This window comes from Desmodus rotundus, chromosome 2 (genome assembly GCF_022682495.2).
Source record: "Desmodus rotundus isolate HL8 chromosome 2, HLdesRot8A.1, whole genome shotgun sequence".
NCBI classification, from domain to species: Eukaryota; Metazoa; Chordata; class Mammalia; order Chiroptera; family Phyllostomidae; genus Desmodus; species Desmodus rotundus.
In genome coordinates this window covers 107398173-107421476 of record NC_071388.1, presented here as the reverse complement: position 1 = coordinate 107421476, position 23304 = coordinate 107398173, and the positions used below count along the sequence as shown (strand labels likewise).

The 23304-nt window shown below is 50.7% G+C and overlaps 1 protein-coding gene across 13 annotated transcripts in view; it reads right to left on the bottom strand.

Annotated features, from left to right (window-relative positions):
- IQSEC1 (IQ motif and Sec7 domain ArfGEF 1) overlaps positions 1-23304 on the bottom strand; it is a 526249-nt gene that overhangs the window by 5227 nt on the left and 497718 nt on the right. For 10 of the 13 annotated variants that reach the window (XM_053918527.2, XM_045185806.3, XM_053918531.2 and 7 more), the window contains 10 exons: positions 21339-21500; positions 18630-18752; positions 16983-17149; positions 12202-12341; positions 11720-11749; positions 10029-10154; positions 8706-8805; positions 6933-7094; positions 5874-6050; positions 371-420 (listed from right to left, as the gene is read on the bottom strand). In XM_053918527.2, the coding sequence (XP_053774502.1) occupies positions 371-420; positions 5874-6050; positions 6933-7094; positions 8706-8805; positions 10029-10154; positions 11720-11749; positions 12202-12341; positions 16983-17149; positions 18630-18752; positions 21339-21500 (1237 nt within the window). The remainder of the gene's footprint in view (positions 1-370; positions 421-5873; positions 6051-6932; positions 7095-8705; positions 8806-10028; positions 10155-11719; positions 11750-12201; positions 12342-16982; positions 17150-18629; positions 18753-21338; positions 21501-23304) is intronic. The other 3 variants (XM_053918530.2, XM_053918532.2, XM_053918528.2) reach the window with 2 other exon arrangements.

The following is a 23304-nucleotide window of genomic DNA, read 5'->3' as shown; positions in this document are numbered from 1 at the left end:
CACAGCTGCTGCTTCCCACCCAGAAGCAATGAAGCAATGCTGGTTGGTGGGTGGGGACAGGGAACTGCCCAGAAGACGGGGTTGGGGGGATGTTAATCATGCTGGGAGGCCACAGGGAACAGGGGTTAAGTGGGAACTAAAAAAGACAAAATCAGAACCAGCCCCCACCATTCCAGCCCAAACAAGCAGTGAGATTCTAGGCAGAGGGGATTCTGGCATGCACTGGGCTGAGGCAGGCATAGGGGATGGGGGTGTGTTTGCACCTCTGTGCAGTAGGGAAAGCACACACACACAAAAGACAACAGGTATAAACCCAGGATTGGGGAGGCAACACACGACAGCCAGCTGAACATAGGTGCTTCCTACTTACTTCCACAGTGCTCTCTAGCGATCCCGCACTGCTGCGACGCCCTCGCTTCCCTGCCCAGAACATGCAATACCAGAGGTTAGACGCAGACAGAAGGCCAGGGCACTGTGCCACTGCCACCACCAGGCTCAGGTATGGGGACCACCTGCTGCATGTCAGGGTAGGAGGAGGGGCTCAGCAGGGAAGCTGGTGGCAGGGCGGAAACTAGTTAATAAAAAAAGGGGGGGGTTAAAAAAACAAAAATAAAATTAGTTTTCAACCAGCCCTTTCTCCTAGATCAGCAATCTGTGGGGAGGGGCCTCGGGGCAGGCTAAGGCAGGTATATAGGTGGGGCCCAAAGCCACATGGCTCAAGTTGGCCCCGGCCAGCTGCTGAGGGGACAGGGTAAGATAACTTCTCCAATGGCTAAAAACAAACAAAATGTGGTCCACGGGCCTGACTTTCAGTGGATTTCATATATGTATAGTATGTGTCTGTATATACAGATACATACATATATATCTCCCTGGTCCAGGCAGGGTGGGAATCATGGTTAGGAGAAAACTAAACTAGATATCCTTTTCCTCCTGGGTAGGTTAAAGGAGCTGGTGCCTCCAGAAGTGTTTGGTTTGTGCAGGGCCCTAGCCAGGGGCAGGAGATAGGGTCAGAGGATGTTAAGAGGGGCCTGAAGTCCCACTCCCCTCTATGGGTACCATCCCCAGGATGCCATTAGCATTCCCTTGGCGCTCACTGCCAATGCCTTTTTATGTCCCCAGAGTATGGCACATGGTAGGCACTCCATATGTGTCAGCCATATTAAAGGAAAGCTGAGTTTTCCTCTTGGTTCTGGATGTCCAGTGCCTGGCCTGGCCTGCAGAGTCCCTCTGAGGACTTCTTCATGGGTTCCTGCAGGACATCCTGGCCAATGGGAACAATGGTGCATAAGCTTAGAGGCTCAGCCTCCGTCTTGTCTCTGGGAATGCAGATGGGTAGGGGTCACAGAGAAGGGGCCTTCCACTTGACATTTTCTAGGCTTCCATCTGTGAAGCCCTGGGCATGAGTTGAGCACCATGTTGGTTCCTGCTCAAGCCCCTAACAATGCAGTACAGGTGTCACTCTGTCCATGCCAAGGAGGAGGAAATGGAGGCTCTGGTTGATGGCCTGACCAGCTCAATTCTCATAGTGAGCAGGGTTCACTCCCAGGTCTGCCTGTCCACCTGAGGCTGGAAATCTTGGCCAAGCTGCCTTCTGAGCTGGACCCAGGCCAGGCCCAGGAGCCTGGAAGATGGAATAGATTACCATATGCCTCTCTGTGGCCTGCACCTCTGTGGAGAGGGTGTGCCTGTGGGTCTTTGGGCCTCACAGCAGCACCTGAGCATGCTGGGAAATGCCCAGGACAAGGCTTCAGTCCTAGGCAGACAATAGCAGGCTCAGGTAAGGTCCAGTCCCTTTGCCTTGACTGCTGACCTTCAACCCCTTCCCCAGCCTGAGTTTTAACTGGGAGCCTGAGGTCTACAGACGGCCTTGCTGGACTTTGGGATGTGTGAGAGGGCCTCAGAGCCCACTTAGGACAGGGTCACACAATGGATGAGAGCAAGAGTGTTCCTGAGGACCAGGAAACACCCTTATTCCCAGCCAGAAGAAAGACGATGGTCACATTTCCTCATCTTCCTGCTGGTGTGAGAAGAGGAGTGACCTTCTTTAGGCCCTCCTCCCCCTATCCAATGTGGGCCAAGACTTAGAAGACCTTTAACTTGGATATCTTTGAGTGATATTAAGTTTCTTAGAGTTCATCTTTTCCACTTCTCAGATCAGCATGAGATGTGGGGTGTCCCTACAGGAGCTCTCTGGACTCCAGTCCCAGAGCCCCACTCACAGGCACACCCACAAACAGTTGCTTACTACACACCCATGTCCAGATGTGTGCACACACACATACTATTAATAGAGGCAAAGCATTCCAGAACATAGTCTCACATCCACATAACCACACCACCCCTCATCTGCACTGTTAACCTTCCCTGGAATGTGCACTAATTACAGGTGAACTCCTCCCCAGCCAGCACCTCTCCTAGAACCAGCCTGATCAGAAATTATGTCTGGAAGGGGCTCCCACCATGACTGTTCAGAGCTTTCCTCTGCCTCTTAGAGTCATGACAATGTGAGCTCTCTACCCAGAGCATTGCCCTGTGCCCTTAGCAGTGTTGGAGGCCACGCAAGTGCACTTGCTCAGTGACAACAGCCACACACTGTGCCAGGCCCTGTTCTAAATGCTTGGCATGCATCAGCTGTCTCACAGAGATGCTTAGAGGGAAGTACTAGTTCCCACCTTGCAGGTGGGGAAACTGAAGCCCAAAGGTATTATTTGGCCAGGGCCTGATAGCTAATGAACAGAGAGGGGCTGGAGGGGAGAAAGATCTTATCAATGTGACTCTGAAATCAGTGTGCTGTGTGTCCTCTGCTGGGCTCTGTTTGGGTGGCCATCCCAAGCGCACCCCTGAGCACAGCCCCTGTCCCAGGAGAGGCAGCTACAGGCCATTTGTGTGCAGAGTGCCCATCTTGGGGCAACAGGTCCTGCTTTGGAAACTGGCCACCAGGAGCCACCAAATCTCCCCAAATAGGTCTGCCCTAGTACAGGACACAGCAGGTCTCCAGCTCTACTCCTGGAGTGATGATGGGTACAGGCAGGTCCTACATTCCCCATGGGGACTGGTGTTGAGCAGCTCAGCTGGAAAAGGGCAGAAGGACCTCAGGGACCCACAGACAGTGTCCACCATGACTTCCCTGATCTGGGGGAAGAGCTAAGGCCTAGTTACACTGTGTTCAAGGTCCTTGCCAATCCTTGATCACAAGCCAGCAGGGCTCTGGTGCCATTGAAATGCGCACAGGACTCTGACCGAAGGAAGACCATGTGGAGAGGCCTCATAGCTTAGTGGGGATCTTGGGCTGGAGCCCAGGCCCTTCTGTCTACTTCTCAGAATGTCAGGGGCTCCTGGAGGCATCTGCTGCCAGTTCTGGGCCATCAAACCAAGACTGTCTCTTGGGTCCTGAAAGTTCATAAAGGGCTAAGGCCACATCCTTGGTAGGTTGTCTCCTAGATGTTATGTAAGCACAGGTCTGGGACAGCTGTTCTTAGACAAGTGGTTGGACTTGCCAACCATTAAATGTTGGGTTTCCTAAGGGGACAGACTGCCCAAGGCCTTGCCTCTCCTTGACAAGGTCATCTCGGCGAAGGCCACGATGGGGGGGAGGATGCTGCATCTGGAGAGCTTTGCCCCAGCCTCGTGCAGAGCACACAATTCCACATCTCTGGTGGCTGAGCCGAGCATCTTCCGGAAGGCTGTTGGCATTGGCCTGTCTCCTTCTGGATGTCACAGGTGGCCTGCTCCTAGTCTGGGGCCCTGGTGGCTGCCAGAACTCAAATACCTACTTCACCTCACCTCACCTTCCAACCTTCCTGGGGTCAGGAGACTTTCTTTCCTGGGAATTTGTTTCATTGCAGCTTCAGTCTCTGAGAAGACACAATCCCTAGAATCTTTCTCAGCTCAGAATCCCTAAATGAGAGTGGCAAGAGTAACAGCAAATGAAAATCAGCCAAATTTTGCAGCTCCATCCTCCCTTGGCCGTGTGCCTGGGCATGTGGCTCTGTTTGACCTCTAAGCTCTAAGCTCTGGGAGAGTTGGACATACTCATCACCTGGACTGAAGTGAATGTGCCTGGACATGCTAAGAACCTCAGTTTGAACAGAGCCACTGCTACCTAAGGTGGCTGGACAGGGTCCTCTGGCCTTCCAAGGAACAGAGAGGTCAGAGCCTGCTCCACTGCACAAACTCAAACACAAGCCCCAGGCACCCAGCCTGGAGGCCCACAGTAGTCTAGTTTACATTTAGCTGGGTTCAGAAGCCACAGGGGAAATCAGTGGTTCTCGACCAAGGGTGATTTTACACCACAGAGGATACCTGGCAATTTCTGGAGACATTACTAATTGTTATGACTGGGAAGTAGAGGCCAGGGATGCTGTTAAACCTCTTCCGCAGCACTGTCACCACAGCAAGGAATTATCAGGCAAAAATGCCAACAGCAATGGGGTTGAGAAGCCCTGGGTTAACCTTCATGCTGGCAATGGATTTCTGATTTTCACTATGGGAAAAAAAAATGACAAGACGAAAGCAAAGAAAAAAAATCCAACTCAAAAAAAAAAAAAAACCCAAAATAAAACCAAAAAAGAAGTAGTAAAGAAAAAAAGAAAAAAAATTCTGAGTAATGAATAAGCCAAACAAAGGGAGGTGAGCTGCTGGCAGGGCAGGTACCAGATGGCGTCAAGAATAGGCTCTCATAGGGGGGCCTGCAGCTGTCCACTTGGTGATGCCTGAGGCAGGGTGGGGTGGGTCAGCCCCTAGAAGGGGCAGAGCCACTGGTCCTCTGGAGAAGAGGAGGCTGACCTCGGCCTGAAGGTCTTCCCCAAAAAAGCAGGGGCTCCTGGGGCCAGGATACCTGAGGCCTCAGGGCAGGTAGAACCAGGGGTCCCAGGATCCTACAGCGCTGGGCATAGCCCCGTGCCCACTGTGCAATGCCCTGCAACCCCCACTGCACTGCACACCCTGAGCCTCCTCCCAGGAGAAGCTGACTGGCTAGATATGACTAGTGGGAGGCTGAGGACACTGTCAGGGTGTACCCCTTCACTCCATAGCTCTTCTGATAGGGCAGCAGGCAAAGCAGGCTGGAGTAGCACTCACAGGCAGTTAGCTGGGATCTGCTCCCATAACTCCCTGCTTCACTTGCCGTAGCCATGAGGACCAGCCCATGTAAGGGCTGCTGCCAGTAGAAGCTCACTGCTCCCTGATGCTCCAGGCACAACCACCCCATACCCCTACTCCAGGAAAGCTGGGAGGCTTGAGAGGTGCTGCTTGCTTGGGGGTTAAGAGGCTGGCAGCAAATTAAACACACACAGAAACAGAGAACAACAAATATCACAGTTTCCACCACGGCTTTCCTCTGATTCCCAGGGCCAGCTATGGCTGCTGCTTCTGGGCTGGATAAAGGCCCAAAAAGGAGACCTCTGGGGAGAAAGCAAGACCAGGGACAATGGGAGAGGGCGTTTTCAGACAGTTTAGAGAGCTGTACTCCATTTCATTCATCAGCATAAAGCACAGGGGCATGGCAGCAGAGAGGACACAGGACACATCCATCAGCAGGCCTGGCTCACTCTTTGTGAGAGCCATTTTCAGAAAATAAATAAAATAAATAAATAAAACCCTGGAACAAGAAAGGGAGAATGGAGGAAACTTCCTTGCTTTTCTGCCTTTGACAATTTGGTCCTGGGTTCTTTGTTTGTTTGTTTGTTTGCCTTTTGGTGACATCCTATCTGTGTGCTGTTACGCTGCTATGATTTGGGGGTGGTCATTAGAAAATCAGTGGTGCTCAATCTGAGCCCTCCACCACCAGCCATACTGCAATGCCTTCCCGGTGCGCAATGCATGCCCCAACCACTGGCGTGCCCAGTCTGAGTCCTAGGCTCAGCTCTTACCAGCTTCTGAAAGGTCCCTCAGGGAGCTGCTGAGGGCACTGCGCTTGAGGCCCTCACTGCTGGCATAGCTGTCATCCAGGCAGGCCCGGTTAAGTGTCCCATTGCCTGACTCCTTTTTGAGGCTGGAGCACTGGGACATGCTGGGACGCACAACACCCTTCTGTTTCTCGAGCTCCGCTGAAATAGAGGAGCAATGGTCCAGTGAGAGGAGCACAGCCTGGAGAGGACAAGGTTGGGAGCAGGGCAGGGCTAGGACCCCTGCACCAGGAGGAAATAAAGAGGACCACTGTCCTCTGTTCAGTGTTGGCACTGTGACCAAGTCTCCATCTACCTGAAATGGGGAAAAAGTATGGGGGCAAGTGTTGTCTTGGGAAAGAAGTATGATGGCTACCTTCAATGAAAGGAAGACAAAACCAGACTCCAGAAGGGACATTGGAGAGGCCAAAATGCCTTGTGGCCTGCATGAAAGATAGTCACTTTCCAGGCTTGAGGATCAACAAGGAGAGAGAGTTACTAGGTCTGGAGATAAGCTAAGTGTTGATTGGCCTTTTGTGAAAGGGTGAGATGTAGGCACACCTGAGCCCCCAGGGGGTGAGGCTTGGAGCCAGGAGAAGCAGGGGTTGTAATCAACTTTAAAAGAATCCAGGTGATGGGCATGGCTGTGCCCTCATCAGTCTTCTGTGCCCTGATGCAGAAAATGAATAAACACCAACCACAGTGAAATGCAAAGAGCTCAGCTTCAGAACTCTGGGAGCTCTTGCCTCATGGGGTAACCAGGAACCAGGGGGCTCTCCCCAGTCAGGATAGGCCTGGGCCTCTGAAGCCTTGGCTCTCACCAGGAAGCCTCTGCCACCCGCTCCTCCCTCTGTGCCACCTTCTGTGGCCTGGGCATGTGGGTTGCCAGTCACATGAACATGAGAAAGCCAGAAAAGACTGGGGCATCTCATTTCTGTGGGCTCACAGTCACTACCACCACCGAGGAGCCCATGCCTGTGTCCAGCAAGTCCTAAAAGATGCCAGGGTTGCTGGCTCTTCCTCCCCAGGAGGTTTGCAACTTACACTCTATCCTGTGCTTCTCCATTTCCTGCACCTCTGCAATAGACTCCCGCAGGTCATCACTGAATTTCTTCCGGTCTTGAGGATTTGGAGCGTTAAAGTTTATTAACACTTTCATGTCTGCTCCAGGGACTGCAGATGTGAGCCGGATGCCATTGGGGTAGTCTGCAAAGGAGAAGAGAACAAATGGGCCCCTGCATTCTCTGCCATCTCCCTTCTGGTCAAGAAAATGCTAGTAAGTCTGAATTCAGGATGGGCATGAGAGAAATGGTTAGAGTGCAGGCTTTCAGCAGGCATGTCTGACGGAGAAAAAAGGCTTCTATAGTGCAGCCTGGTAGAACCACCAGACAACCTCCATCTGCTAACTTGGGCCCATGTTGCTTGATATAAAGTCAGGGGAAGATTTGGCTGATCTTGAGAGGAAGCCAGAACCCTCTCCTTCTCCAACCTGAAGGTCATGGAACCCAGGTCTTTCATTTCCAGTCTCTTGGCCTCTAGGAGATAGTGGCTAGATATTGAGTCTAGAGACAGAGGCAGCATCCTATGCTAGATGGAGTGTCTTATCCAGTCACCTCAGATAATTCTGAGACTAGATTGAGCTCTGTTCTCTCCCAAATGGCTTCTAGAACCTCAGAAACCTTAGGGTACACTGTGGGTGCCCCCACACCTAGTGCACTCTGTGCTGAGTGCAGCGTCTTTCTACACAGACCTGCCTGGTGCCACTCCTGAGCTAAAGGGTTCTCTAGGTCATTGGTCTCTTGGAAGCACCTGTCCCATCCGTGGAATTCAAACGTTAATTACTGAGTGTTTGAAGGATCTTGACTCAAACACCAATCTCACCTTTGACCCATGTCAAGGCTGAAAACTGAAATACTTAGAAGCCCAAGAGACTCTTCTGAATGCAGGTGAGACTGAGAGCAACCAAGAGTGCTGGGGATAGAGTGTGCAGCTGGGGATGGAGTGTGCAGCTCAGTACCCCTGCCACTCAGGAGTGTGGGCCCAGGGATGCCAACATTTCTCATTTTTCATGAGAAGCCAAAAATATTAATGTGAAGATTTAAATATCAACTCAACAGATTTTAAAAAGTATATAAACTAAATATAATGTAACTGAGTCAGACTACCCTAGGCCCCTATGATTCACTTACACCCAAAGAAGGCCTTCTAGTGCACTTCAGAATATATCCTGACTGAGTACTTGCTCTGTGTCAGGAGTGCTTCACATGTATGTAATCCTATGACATGGGCACTGGCACCATCCCATTTTACAGGCAAAGGGAAAACAGCCCAGAGAAGTTAAGCAGTCAGGCCACATAGCTGCTAACCATAAGAGCTGGGATTTAAACACTGACTATCAGCTCCGGTGCTCAGCCCTGGACCTGTGCATTCCTGTATTACCTTTACCTGTTCGTCTACATGTGCATATCATTTATGCCATTTACTTCATGCTTTCCTATTAACATTTTATTTAAATAAATTCACTCTGCCCTAAATTAAAATATCACCTGCAAGAAGTAACAGTAAGAGGAAACCCAATGAGCACTATGTATAATGTTCTTAAATTCTTTCTAATCACTGCTGCTTATCAGTGAGCATTGGAGAAGCTACCCTGGGCCTCTGTCCTTGATGGCACAGGAAGAAAGGACAGAAAATGGAAAGAGGAGTGCTTCTTGACTATGAACTTAGAGTTGTGTGACAGGTCACAGCCATGTGTGGACAAGTGCCCAGCACACATGCACACGACCCGGCTGAGGAAGGGCCCTCGCACAGACTTACACTGGTTCTCAAAGAGCAGGACCTGCATGCCGTAGAGGGAGAAGGATTGTCGAAAGTTGTATGTCACCGAGTTCTTCTTCTTCTGGAAGATCTTGGTAACCTGTGGACAGTCAGAGACAGAGGCTAAGCTACATCATCTGCCCTGCCCTGGAGCAGCTCTGGGAGCTCAAGATTGAAAATGTATCTGATGGTGACCATGTTCTCCTGTAAGAATTACTCTGCAGTTCAGAAGTCTGGAGGCCCCGGCAGCAGGAAAGAACTGACATGGGGAGGAATGCACATCCATTCATGCCCTGATGGGACACTGATTTCTGTTCCTGTGAGACCTTGGTGTCATCCTGGCTGGCTAAAAAGTCCCTCAACCCAGCAGAGGTGGTAGGCATGTTACCTCATGTGGCATTGAAGACATCATGTAAGGGTCTTATGTCCAGAACCCTATCTAACCACTGTAACCCTCAGAGACTAATTTTACAAGGGAAACAGAGATTCAGAGGTTTGAAGTGACTTGCTCAAGGTCAGGGATACTTAATAAAGAACTTGAACCCACACATCTGGATTCCCACCTCAGGAGTCATTCAAGTGCAGCTGGTCCTTAAGCAGGTAGGGTCTAGGGACATGGACCTCCAGCAAGGAAGTCTGTGGCACGCAGTGGGCACAGAGACCGGAGAACAGGTTCCCCTTGTTCTCTGCAAGGGCATCTTCATCCCCACTGGCTCACATCCATGCCACCATTTTGGGAGGCAAGCACGTCTCAGTCTCCCTCTTGGAAACCCCCCCTCTACCTCCTTCAGTCCATTAGTCCTGGGGACTGTGACCCAGGCTTAGCCACTGAGACAGCATTATACCTGCCTGGCCCCATGATTAGCTCAGGCTCGGGCACAGGATATAAGACCTTTGCTGGGATTCTTAGGAAGAGAATCCTACTGGTGGCTAAGGAAACAGCATTAAGCCTAGAGCTGCCAAGGCTGACTTTCTCTTCTTGGACAGAGTCTGCCTGAGAAGGTAGCCCACACAGAGGAGAAGCCTATAAAGCTGAGAGATGGAGACTATTCAAAGGAGTCCTGCTGACATGTCTGAGCTTCTGGAATAGTCAGGGATGAGGCTCCAAAATCCCCTCTGGACTTTTACGTAAGCCAATGAAGCCCCACTTTCAATGGTAGCAGTTTGTGTTAGATTCTGCCCCTGGTGACCCAAAGAGCTGGGCTAATTCCACCCCCTCACCTCCACCCCACACCCTTGTGGGCATTTTCCCACATGCAGGAACATAGCCAGATCTCCCTGTGCAGCAGGTGTCAGCCACAAATGGATAGGGGAACCACATACCACCAGAAGGTCATTAAACAGGAAGATTTCTCGCTGGTGCAGTCCAAGTTTCTGGGGCTTATTTGGGTCTGGAACCTCGAAGAGCCGGCAGTAGCAGACCAGCCGCCGGTGAGGCAGAGAGAGAACCTGTGTGGGGAGGGGAAACACTGTCCTCAGCAGCCTGCCCAACTCTGGGGCCTGGGCAGCACAGGAGTCTAGCCTGAGTGTGAGTTACCTAGCTGTTGGGCCTTGTGTTCAAAACCACCTTTTCTTATAAACTGTGCAAAGTGGACCATGTTTTTTGGCTTGTGGCAATTTTCCCACTCTGTCCTGTAGGACCATGGTAAGTGCCCCACTTCTGGTGAGACTTCTGTTTGATTCTTTCAGGGCAGGTACCAGGCTTCTTAGAGGACCATGCTCATATGTAAGCCCCCAGCCATAGAGAAATCCATGTTTTCTGAGTCCCCACAAAGTACCCATTAGTCCCTGAAAACATTTTTCTAGAGAATCTACTCTAGATGAGGAAACTGAGGCACAGAGAGATGGAGCAAGTTTTCTCAACCACACAACCAGGAAGCTGCAGACTCTCAGAGTTTTCCCACTCTCTCAGGCCCCTCCTAAATGATCTTAACAATTTCTGAAGCTTGAAAGACCCTATCGAAACTCTTGAGCCATCAGTCACCACTCTGTGGGGCCTAGTGTGAGCCTTTGCTATGCACACTTGTCTTCGAAACACACCTGCCACAGGTTCAAGGAGCCCCCTAACCTTGCTGGTCCAAGCTGCTATCAAGGTCTGGTATGACAAACTATCATGGAGGCCCAGTTGTGGCTCTAATAGCACCCCAAATCCCACAGGAGACAGACAAGTTAGTGAGGAGACAGCACATGTCCAGGTAAGACCCTCAGAGGGTAATATGTTCGCAGGCAGGGGGGATTCTGCAAGGGGCACCCTGGTAGAGGGGTGTCTGAGCTCAGCACATCAGAAAGATAAGCTAAGGGGGACCAATGTGTGGCCCAGCCTGGCACACTCAGGGAACAGTGTTTTCTGGAGTAAAAGTACAAAGTAAAGAGGATGGTAGGATGTGGGGCTAGAGAGGTGGATGAGGGCAGGTCAAGAAAGTGTCCAAGAGTCTTGGTCTCTCTGTGGGGAAACTGAGAAGTGGAAGGTGGTCAGAGGGTTTTGTGATGCTGACTTGGCTGACCAGTGAGGGGCAAAGATAAGTACAGAAGGGATGTGTCATGGGACTGCAAGTTTAGCAGTGTACATGTGTGCTCCAGGGGCATGCAGGCAACTACCTCAAGGCTGTGGCAGCAGAGAAGATCCTCATGTAGGAGCATGTTGTTGGGGGCAAAGCCTGGGCAGGGTAGGGAAAGACGAGGCCCTCCAAAGCACACCAACATCATCTGTTTCAGGCACAGTGTCTCAGGGTCTGGGGACAAACCTTGGTCTCTGAGCTTTATGGGGCCCAGATGAGAGTGAAGGGGAGTATCTGCTTTCAGCCTGACAGCACAGCCCTTCCTGTGTGGCTGTAATCTCTGGACTTGCAGAGATTTGAGGCTGGGCTGGGTTAATTATGCAAATTAAATTTCTTATTGCTCCAGAAATTAACTCAAGCAGCCAGAACTGTAGATCTAGGGGCAAGGAGATGTGCCCACACTGGGCCCCTCAGGGTGGGATACCAGCCAGAATGTGAAAGGAGAGGGATACTTACACAGCCAAGCCCATGGTGCAGGGATCCAATCTACATGGGGAAATAGCAAAGAAAAAAAAAAAGACATCAACGTTCCAAAAGATGTAGCTGGGCCCTGAGGAAACTAATAAGCAATGCAATACCCTCTGAAGGCACTTTCCCTTAGCTCTACCAGCTACACCAAGGGGAGAGGCTGGGGAGGCCCTCTCACTGGTAGGCTCTCACTGGTAGTCACAAAGGAACTGTACAACACCCTGTCTGTTGGTTTATTAAGAGCCCCAGATTCTCTTCCACTTTAACCAAGAGTAAATGGTTGTTATTCCTAAACATTAGAAGCTACTTAAAGAAACCCAAACCTTGAAAGAAATAACTAGTCTTTCCTAGAAGGGGCACCAGGGCCACTAGCAGCAGTGGAGGCCAGCAGGTGGCCTTGGTGGGAATGGGGATGTGAGCACCTCAGGCCCCCACTAGCAGCTTTCTTGGGACACAGGGCCACCACATACCGGCTTCTTCCCCACGATAAGCTTCTCCACCTTCTGCACCTGGGACACATGGTCCTCATTTGTCTTTAGCTCCCGCTTGCGGATCCGCTCATAGATACCGATCAGCATCTCCCGGGGAATGTCCTCGCCATCATCTACACCTGTGCAGGAGATAGTGGTCAAGCGTCAGTTGGGCTGGGGCATGGGTGGCCCCATTAGCCTTGGATGCCAGGCATACTCCAATTTACCAGTTTCTAAACCAAGTCAGAATAGTGATCCCTTTTACCACTCCCAGCAGAACCACAGACCTCCCAGACCCACAGCTACTAAACATCCTCGGTCAATCATAAATTCCTCAGAGGCCTTCCATCAGGGACAAGGCCAGCACAGCTACCTAGACAAGCATAGGGGGGCTGCTCAGAGGGCTTTATAAATATTACCTTGCTGATCCACAGTCCTATGGGGTGGGCATACTGCCCCATTCCACAGATGAGAAAGCCAAGGACCAGGGAAGGGGTTGGGGTTGGGGTGAGGGGAGGCTGTGTAGATAGGATTTGTAAGTTCAGGCTCCAAACCTGGGTCCAAGTCCTCACTTCACCCCTTGTTAGCCTTGTGACCCAGTCTTTCTGAGCTGGGCATCTGTGAAACAGACCATCAAGAGCATGGGTAACTTCAGAGGGCTGTTGTGAAGAAGTGTGAGCAGCTCATGGTGTGCCCCACAAAGTGAAAGCTCAGTATATCTGAACAGTTTGCCAGGACTCGAACCCAGATTGCTATGATAACAAGCGCATACCCTCTGCTGCACCACCTGAAAATTGCTGTGAGAAAAGAAATTCAGCCCTATTCACAAAAGAAACACAAACCCACATCCATCCTCAGAGGGTAGACTGGCACAAGTTCAGAGGTTTGAGAACATGCTCTGTTGGAGAGGCTCATGGGGAGGGGCCCACAAAGCCCTTCAGACCTAGCAGCAGCCCTCACACAGTGTATGCTCCATGTAGGGAATGGCTATCTGAGTGCTCTGAACTAAGTTTCTGTGTCCCCTCAGGGGACAGTCAAGCTTGGGAAGGGGGTGGTCCCACCATCTCCTGGGTGCCTCTATTCTCTAGCCTTCCTGTTATGGCAGTGCCCACCACCAGGGGGTACGCTAGAATGGTTCAAATCTCAGGAGAGTTGATGACAGAGCCGCCTTTATTATAAAAATAAAGGAGAAGAGTAGAAATGTTAAACTGCTCAACAAGCTCACCACTGGACTTGATTTATACCAGCTTTTTTTCACTTTTAAAAAAATATGATACCTCCTCCCTGGCTCCTTGAAGATCAGCCACCATCATGAACAGCACAGTAACTATCCAGACCAGGAAGTTCACAACTAACAGGCTACTTCAGCGGAAACAAATGGTCATTGACATCCTTCATCTTGGGAAGGACAGAAATTCAGGAAAAAGTAGCCAAAATATATGACATCACACCAGGTGTCATCTGTGCGTTTGGATTCAGAACCCGTCTTGGTGGTGGCAAGACAACTGGCTTTGGCAAGATTACACAAAGAAAGATGAACCTAGACACAGATTTGAAAGACATGGCCTGTATGAGAAAAAAGACCTCAAGAAAATACCAAGAGGAATGCAGGAACAGAATGAAGAGGGTCGGTGGGACTGCAGAGGCCAATGTTGGTGCTGCAAAAAGTGAGCTAGAGATTGGACAACAGAAGGAGTAGAGATTCTTCAGTGATCTTCTCTGTGGTGATTGTACAGATTTTCATAAGAGGATTAATAAACTAAGAACTTTTATGTGAAAAAAATACATAAATAAAATTTTTAACAATGATACCATTTCTAAGGAGACCTCAGTCCACTACAGCTGGTATTTCCCCGAGGAGAGGGATACAGTTCCTTCTCCCCTTCCTTCCAGGAGTCCAGCTACAAAAGACACATGCCAACAGCTAACATGGAGTCACCTGTAAAACAACTGTTCCCATTTTGATTCCTTCCCTATCTGACACCAGGAGAAGGCTCCCCTTTTGCTGCCTACCTCATCAGCACCTGTCTAACATGGAGCCATCTGCCAAGGAAGGAAGGGCAGCCTCAGCCTCAGGGGCTAGCCAGAAACAGCTCCTGCTGGAATCAACAGTGGTACTTTCTTTTCATTGCATGCATTTTATAATGACTACCTATGTGTGGCAAATGCTACTGGTTTCCCATTTACAATGATGATATAAGCCTCCTTTCAAAGATATATTTAGGACTTCCGGCCAAGATGGAGGCATAGGTAGACATGCTGTGCCTCCTTACACAACCAAAAGAAGGACAACAACAAATTTAAAAACAAAAAACCACCAGAGCTGACAGAAAATCAAACTGTATGGAAGTCTGACAACCAAGGAGCTAAAGAAGAAACATTCATCCAGACTGGTAGGAGGGGTGCAGATGGGCAGCCGGGTGGAGAGGACTCCCGGAAGGCAGTGGCTGGAGGACTAGGAGTTCCCACATTTTTGTGCAGATAAACCAGGAGGAACAACTGGGTAGCACGATAGACCATGCAACCCAGGGTTCCAGCACTGGGGAAATAAAGCTTCAAAGCTTCTGACTGAAAACACCTGTAGGGGTTGAGGGGGCAGGAGGAGAAACTCCCAGCCTCACAGGAGAGTTAATTGGAGAGACCCACAGTGTCCTAGAATATACACAAAACCCACCCACCCAGGAATCAGCACCAGAAGGGCCCACTTTGCTTGTGGATAGTGGGGGGAGTGACTGAAATTCAGCAGAGAGTGGAGCAAGTGTCACTGTTCCCTCTTGGACTCCTCCCTCACATACAGTGCCACAACGCATGGAGGTGGATAGCCCCACCCTGGTGAACACCTAAGGCTCCGCCCCTTACTACATAACAGGTGCACAGATACAAAAAAAAAAAAAAAAAAGGCCCAAATGAAAGAAGAGATCAAAGTTCCAGAAAAAATACAAGTAAGTGACAAAGAGATAGCCAACCTATCACATGCACAGTTCAAAACACTGGTAATCAGAGGCTCACAGAATTGGTTGAATATGGTCGCAAATTAGAGGAAAAAATGAAGGCTATGAAAAGTGAAATAAAGGAAAATGTACAGGGAACCAACAACGATGAGAAGGAAACTGGGACTCAAATCAGCAGTTTGGAGCAGAAGGAAGAAATAAACATTCAGCCAGAACTGAATGAAGCAAGAATTCAAATTCCTGGAGGCTTAGGAACCTCCAGGACATCTTTAAACGTTCCAACATCTGAATCATAGGGGTACCAGAAGGAGAAGAGGAAGAGCAACAAATTGAAAACTTATTTGAACAAACATTTCCTTTCCCCAATCTGGCAAAGGAAATAGACTTTCAGGAAGTCCAGGAAGCTCAGAGAGTCCCAAAGAAGCTGGACCCAAGGAGGAACACACCAAGGCACATCATCATTACATTACCCAAGATTAAAGATAAGGAGAGAATCTCGGAAGCAGCAAGAGAAAAGGACACAGTTACCTACAAAGGAGTTCCCATGAGACTATCAGCTGATTTCTCAAAAGAGACCTTACAGGCAAGAAGGGGCTGGCAAGAAGTATTCCAAGTCATGAAAGGCAAGGACCTACATCCAAGATTGCTCTATCCAGCAAAGCTTTCATTTAGAATGGAAGGGCAGATAAAGTGCTTCCCAGATAAGGTTAAGTTAAAGGAGTTCATCATCACCAAGCCCTTATTATATGAAATGTTAAAGGGATTTATCTAAGAAAAAGAAGATCAAAAATATGAACAGTAAAATGACAACAAACTCACAGTTATTAACAACTGAACCTAAAAAACAAAAACAAAAATGAACTAAGCAAACAGCTAGAACAGGAACAGAATCACAAAAATAGAGATCACATGTAGGGTTATCAGTGTGGGAGTGGAAGGGGAGAGAGGGGGAAAAGATACAGAGAATAAGTAGCATAAATGGTAGGTAGAAAATAGACAGGAAGAGGTTAAGAACAGTATAGGAAATGTAGAAAACAAAGAACTTATATGTATGTCCCATGGACATGAACTAAAGTGGGGGGAATGCAGGTGGGAGGGGGTGTGTAGGGCAGAGGGGAATAAAGGGGAGAAAATGGGACAACTGTAATAGTATAATCAATAAAATATATTTTAAAAGATATATTTAAATAAAAAGACAAAAACAAAAGGGCAAGGCAGTTTCGAGAGGAACATTAAGTGTAAAGGAGGGATGAGTTGGGCACACACAGTGAGGGGTGCAGCAGTGACAGCAATGGGGTGTGCTGGCTGACCCCTGCTGGAGGCTCCAGGACTCTCAACATCCAGACTCCATTCTGTTCTTCTGCATGTCCTCCTAACCAGGACTTGCTTGACCCGTCTGGCCTGGCCCTCTGGCACTATGACGAGCTGGTCTCTCTGGCCTTTGCCCCCTCGTAACCAACTCCCCTCCACCTCAACTTGCATCCTCTAACAACAAGCTAAAAACATCACTTACTCCAGGGTTCAGGCTCCCTACATCCCAAGATCCAGGTGTGTGTCACCCAGTCTGTGCTCCTCCACAGGCACCCTTAAGAAAGCACTTGTTCTTTACAGTAATTTGTGCTGTGTCCACCAATTCTTGGGACCGACACTCCTCAAAGGCCCCTCTGAGCAAGAACTGCATGTGCTGAAGCCAGGCCCCCTTGCTCTCCCATGCACCCAGCATGAGGCTGTGTCACACTCACCCCTCAGCCCCACACATGGCTGGGGGCTCATGGTCAGAGGGCATTTGTGGGAGGCTGTGCATCTGAGCCCAGGGCCAGAACAGCTCACCTCGGAGGTTCTTGACGAAGTCCTCCAGCTTCATCTTGCGCTCAGGCTTGACGTTGGGGCTATACATGTCTGTGTTGAGCAGGATGATGGCGAAGGCCAGGATGAAGATGGTGTCTGGGTTCCGGAACTGTCGCACCACCCCAGGGTTGCAGATGCAGTACCGCTGGCTGAGGGCCATGGAGATGGAAGAGGGTCAGGGCCGTCTCAGTCAGGGAAGGGAGGGAATCTGCTTATCACTCATGAGTAGCTGCCTAGCTCTAAACAGCTGAGGCTGGTCGCTGCCCTCGGAGCCTCACCTTCTGCACCTGGTAAAAAGGGATAACACTTGCCTGGCAGAGAGTGGGCCCTGACTATCCACTCGCACCCTCTCACTTTAGTTATATGCCACACACCTGAGCAGTAGGCAATGGCTTTCAGGGTGAAGACCACATTTCCCAGGCTCCCTACGATGGGTACAGACACATGATTAAGTTTATGGCCAATGGGATATGTGCATCTTCAAGGCTGTGTCTGAAAAAGCAGGGGTGTGCCCTCAACTTCCTGGAACAGGGATGTGATGGTGGGTATTGGATTGAGATTAAGAGCCTGGCCTCCACACCAGCGAAGATGGAGATGCACTTCCATCTTGTTTCAGCCTCGGCTTCTGGGGAATCTTGTTAAGTTACCTAAGCCCACTGCCTCAAATACACCCCCTTGGGGCCTTTGTGGGGAAAGTTAGGGAGGCAGGAGCCACACGGTACTATCTGCCCCTACCTCCAAGAGGCCCCTCCATTGCTAACCTCATGGGGGCATGGTAAGAGTGGCAGAAACAGAGAAGAGGAACTAGGTGGGACATTGTTTGTGAAGCGGTAGCCATCATTGCTCAGATGATCTAGGCTTCAATTCTGTCTTCCCCATTAGGGCCACCCCCTCCAAGAAGCCCTCCTGAAAGGAAGTGGCTGAATATCCCCCCTACCCAAGGCCCTAGGACTGCCCTCCTGCTGTGTCCACGTTCCTCCTTGGCCTATTACTCATGCTGAGCCCAGAGTGCTTCATCAGCAGTTGACTGTCTTATCATGCTCAGCAAGGAGCAGAGGTCCCTACACACACAGTGTGCAGAGTCCCAGGATAAAAGACTATGTAGTAGTCCTTGCAAGCAGGCTGTCTGTAGTGCCAGGTATTGGGCTAAGTGTGCCCAAAGGTCCTAAGTGGTTTAAACCTTCCAACCTGTCTAGGGTAGGTGCTTTTGTTATTCCCACTCTACAGGCAAGGATGTGAGGCTTAGAGAGGTTAACAAGCACAAGGTCACACAGCTGGTAAGTGATGGAGTAGGGGGTTAGAATCAGGCCATCTGGCTCTGCAGCTTGTGCTGAGTCATTATGAAAGATTGGCTGTCCCTGTGAAAGGGCAAACAAATGAAAACACAGATGGACTCATGAATAGATGAGGCTCATGAGGACTTGGAGGAAGACAAAGACTGTTAAAAAAAACCCTGGCTCTAGCACTGACCAGCACAGTGCCTGGCACCCAGGAGGGGCTTCTACCCTACCTCTCAGGTGAGTTCAGGGCCACCTAATCCTGCATAGGAAAGGGGGCTAAGGGATTCAGCCCTTGAGCTAGGAACCTTCCTTTTCCTGACGCCCTCCCCCTGCCCTGCCACAGCCCAACCTGAAGGCCTCAATGAGCCGCTCCACCTTCTGAGCCTCCCCCTGGACCCGAATGTGTGCTTGGAACTTCCTGAGGGCTTCGTCCAGCTCCATGGCAGAGAAGTCCATCTCGTCCACCACGCAGCTGAAACAAGACAAGGCCACATCAGAGTCCTCTTCCCACACAGCCTCTGCTGCCTTCCCATCAGTAGGGTGGGCACACGCTTACAAAGGATGCACAGAGGGGTGGTGCAGAGGAGCCAGGGAGCTGCCCTCGGGGCCATAGGGACACAGTGCTGCCACTGGTCTGGGAGGGTTTCTCCCATCAGCAAACAATTGAGATTATGGCCAAAGATCCCTATGCTTCTGGGGGGTCCATAAAGCCCTGAAACTGGAGGAAAATGTTGGTGTCTATATCCATGTGTGCAATTTTCTATAGACATACAGGCAGCCAGAGGATACACGGCTATTCCCAATAAGGACCCTTCGTACAGAAACAAATGTTTTCAAGCCTGTGCATTACACTGGGCATGTAGCAGACTTAATGCATGAATCTTCTCGCGTTCTGTGAGAGAGACAAGGAGCACACTCCCATCTTCACAAGGAGGAAATGGAGGATGGGGCACTAACTCTCCATATAGCCATCTCACACAGAGCCTGTCCTGTCATGTAAAGGGTATAGTCAAGGGTATGGGGAGAGGTGGCTGGGTTTTGAGACCCTCTTGTCTGCCAATTAGAAGAATGGGGAGTGGAACCTGGGGAGGCCTCTGGTTCTTATCAGAGACAGGCTCCTGCATTACAGCCTGCTTTGTCTTCTGATCAGGACTCCTGAACACAGAGGGAGAGGTCTGCACCAAGGACCCAAACAGCATAAACTGGTGTCTAGTTTATGTCTGTAACAAGGCCATGGCCACCCTTGTTGGGACTGCAGAGGCCTTGCCAATGGGGGAACCTAATCACACTCCTAGAGTACAACTTTCACTGGGGGTAATGGTCAGGATAAGATGTTGTGCTCCCCAAACTTCTCTGAGCACTTGGGGCAACAGCCTTTGTGGGGGAAGTTAAGGGGACATGGGGCCACATGGTGCTATCTGCTGACCATCACCTGAGTAGGATGCTGGTGCGGAGGGAAGAACCTCACTACTTCCTGTGGCCACTGCTATTTTCTGATCCAAGGAGAACAATGCACGGATTTCCTACAGACCAGCAGCCAGTGTGGAGGCGGGCACAGAGGGGAGTGCAGAAATGGCCATAGGGGAGGGGGGCTAGACTGAACTGGTCTTAGGCACAATTCACTAAGAAGCTAATCTGCTTTTCCCTGAACTATTTCCTCATACCAGTTTGATAGGGGTAGAGAGTGGTGTTAACCATACTAACAAGGCAGCAGGCTTTCCCCAATGAGGCCAGGACAGAAACACTGAGCAGGAAGAAAGTTGCTCTGATGGGCACATCTGGCTAAGAAAGGACACAAGACTCCATTCTGGTGGGTACTGCCCACATACCAGCCATGGCCAAAGTCCCTGGCTCACTGTACTTCCTGTGTGTGCATCTGCATGTATACAGGTGTCCATGTGTGTGACTGGATGAGTATGTGCATATATAAGTCCCTATGTGTGTGGGGTGCACCCAGGCCAGTCCCTCCCCCTGTGATCCTGGGTTTCCTCACCTGTGAAACAGAGGCCACAGCACCCATCCACCTTCCACCAGGGAAGCATCAGAGGCAGCAAGTGCACATGTGGCCATGCCCCTCACTTGTCCTTTTCCTTGATGAGGCAGGGGCTGGACAGATGAAAGCCACTGCCATTGTTACTGATGGTTGGCTCTTTACCTGGCTGATGGTTGGCTCTTTACCTGGCTCTGATTTCTGTTTCTGGATGATCTGTCCAAGGGCAGCATATCAACTAGCTACCTGGGTCAGAAAAATCCTCAACAATAAGCCTGGGGAAGTCCCCCAGGTCCCAGCAAAGGGTGAGAAGGACACATACTGAGCCATCCCATTCTGCTGGCTTTGGCTCCTCACCTATGAAAGGGGGTCACTGATACCTGACACCCACCCCCACAGGTGAGATAAGGACACAGGGCCTGAACATAGTAAACACAAGGGTCCAAAAGCAGGTGCCTTTCTGCTCAGGACCCTCTGAAAGAGGAATGGAGAGATTTAGGATACATGCTGGCCATACTTATCAAAATTGCCAGCAGCTACCAGGGAGTTGGAAACCCATTTTTCTGCAGGGTTCCAAGTAGTTGAGTACTCTGGCCTCCAGCTCTCTGGGCTAGGGGTGGGGGTGGGGTGAGAAGGTGAGGGCTGGACTCTTACCCCTGATCTTCCGTCCAGGAGAGGCAAGAGAGAGAGGCAAAGGCAGAGATCTTGGGTGTGGTGCTGCCTGTCTTGGAGGGGCTGGAGTCTCTCTGGGCTGGCTCCTCCCCTCACTCCTTCAGAGGGCATATGTCAAGGCCCTGACCTCCCACACCTCTGTCCCACTGAGTGCTGGGTGGCTCAGCTGCCTGAAGGGGAGTTGTGGTGCCAAGGGTGCAGGTGGGCACCCAAGGGTGAATGCCCACAGGTGTGTCTGGCAAGGTATGTATAAAATGGTGTGGGAGTGTCTAGGAGCTAGATAAAGGTAAGGGGAGGTTTTGCTACATGTCCCAGCAAGCAGGGCAAGCCTGACAAGTCAAGGAGTCTGCCACATGAATGTGTCCATGTGGCCCAAGCCCCAGCCCCAAAACTCACTCCAGCACATCGCGGTTGAACTGCTTCTGCCTGTTGCCCAGGAACTCGCCAATCATCTGTCGGCTCAGGCCCTTGCGCTGCAACAGGAAGTGGGCTACTCCCACTGGTGTGTCCGGCACAAAGCCACGCTCAATGAGGTACTGGATGCCCTTCTCAGGCTTCCTGGTGGGTGGGACAAAAGACAGGCTCAGCCCTGGCAACCCCGGCCCTTTCAGGCTTGCTCTCCACCTCCATGGGCACTCAAGGCACCCCAGCTGGCCCTGGGGACCCCAGGCTCTTGGCACCATGTCCTATCCCATCCGCAGCCTGCAATGTAGGGGAACCCAGAATTGCCCAGACCCTGCACCAAGAATGGGTAAGACTGGGCCAGACACAGGAACATAGCCATGGGTGCTGGAGCAGGGACCCTCCCCAGCTGCCCTGTGCTGACCCAAACACCAGCCCCATACAGAACCAGCCCCCACCCACCCAGCTCTATGCTCCCCACTGAGTAGAAGCTGGTGCCCCATGCTGCACTTCCAGGAAGATTAGAACCCCTTGCCCAGCACATGCTGGCACGCTGGCCTGCCCTCCATAGAGAATAAACAATCTCTAACCCCTGTGCATCACTATCTAAACACCCTATACACTTACTCACTTCTTATACTCCTCTTTGTGGTCAGCACTCATTACCTGTGCTGTTTAGGAGCCCCACAACCTTGTGACCTTGACTTATTGTAAGGACTTGCTAACAGTCAGTGCCTGGAATGATGCCCACACAAAGCACCAGGAGAGAATCTTAGGATTAGCCACAATTTACAAAAGAAATGGAGGTGTAGCACATGCCCTCCCTGGGCAGTCGACAAGGGCTTTGGAGACGGGCTGAGCATGCACACCTGTACAGGGAGCTGTGGGGCAGGGAGGCCCCCTGGAGCTCGGCTGTCACCTCAGGCGGGCCTCTGCATCCCTTTGGGTCTCCATCCTCCTGCCTGTTGTGTGGTATGACATGAGCTTGACTGACCTCACATGGAGGTACTGATGGCCCAAGGAGACAGGGTAAGGTGAGGGGGACACACGTGACCCTGACAACCCCAGAACCTGAGGAGCTGTGGAGCCCTCAGGTTCTTAGGGTACACCCAGGGGCCAGTGGTACTCCTTGTCCACTGGATAGAGGTCAGTGTTCTGTTGTCCCCTGAGGGCATGAAGATGAGGGCCAGTGTCAACCTGCCCCATCAATGCTGCAGCTCCTGGTTGACAGCAGTATCCTGCAGGTACTAGATTTCCCCATGTAAGCAAAAGTGAGCCTTCTGCTACAAGATGACCCTGCTATTTTTATCTTAGGATGACCACACACACTGACCTCACCCTCAGGAGCTTGGCAGGAAGCAGCTGCTAGCCAGATGGTTCTTGGCACTACTGTGGTAACAGAGTGGCCTTGTTCCCTCACCCCTCAGCCAAGGGCTCTCCACATCCCCCATTCTTCCTCATGACTCTAAAATCTTTAACCAAGAACCCGACACACTCCAGGCCTCTCCAGCCACTCCACAGCTAATATTATGCCCAGGACAGGTCATGTTTCCTCACTGACGCACTCCATGCTGGCCCCCATTGGACCCTAGCCCATGCCCACCTCTCCTCCCTCAACATCTACTTTTTAAAATTTTACTGTTACAGTTGTCCCAATTTTAACTCCCCATTGCTCTCCACTGCCCTGCCTACAATGCTCCCACAGTCAATCCCTACCCTGTTGTCGGTGTCAATTGGTCACTTATACACATTCCTTGATTTGACCCTTCCCCTTCTTTCCACCATTATCTCCCTCCCCTCCACCTCTCTGGTCACTGTCAGTCTGTTCCTTGTCTCCATGCCTCTAATTCTATTTTGCTGGTTCATTTGTTTTGTTCATTAGGTTCCTGTTATACGTGAGATCATAAGGTATGTCTGTTACCACCTGGTCTATTTCACTTAGCATAATGCTCTCCAGTTC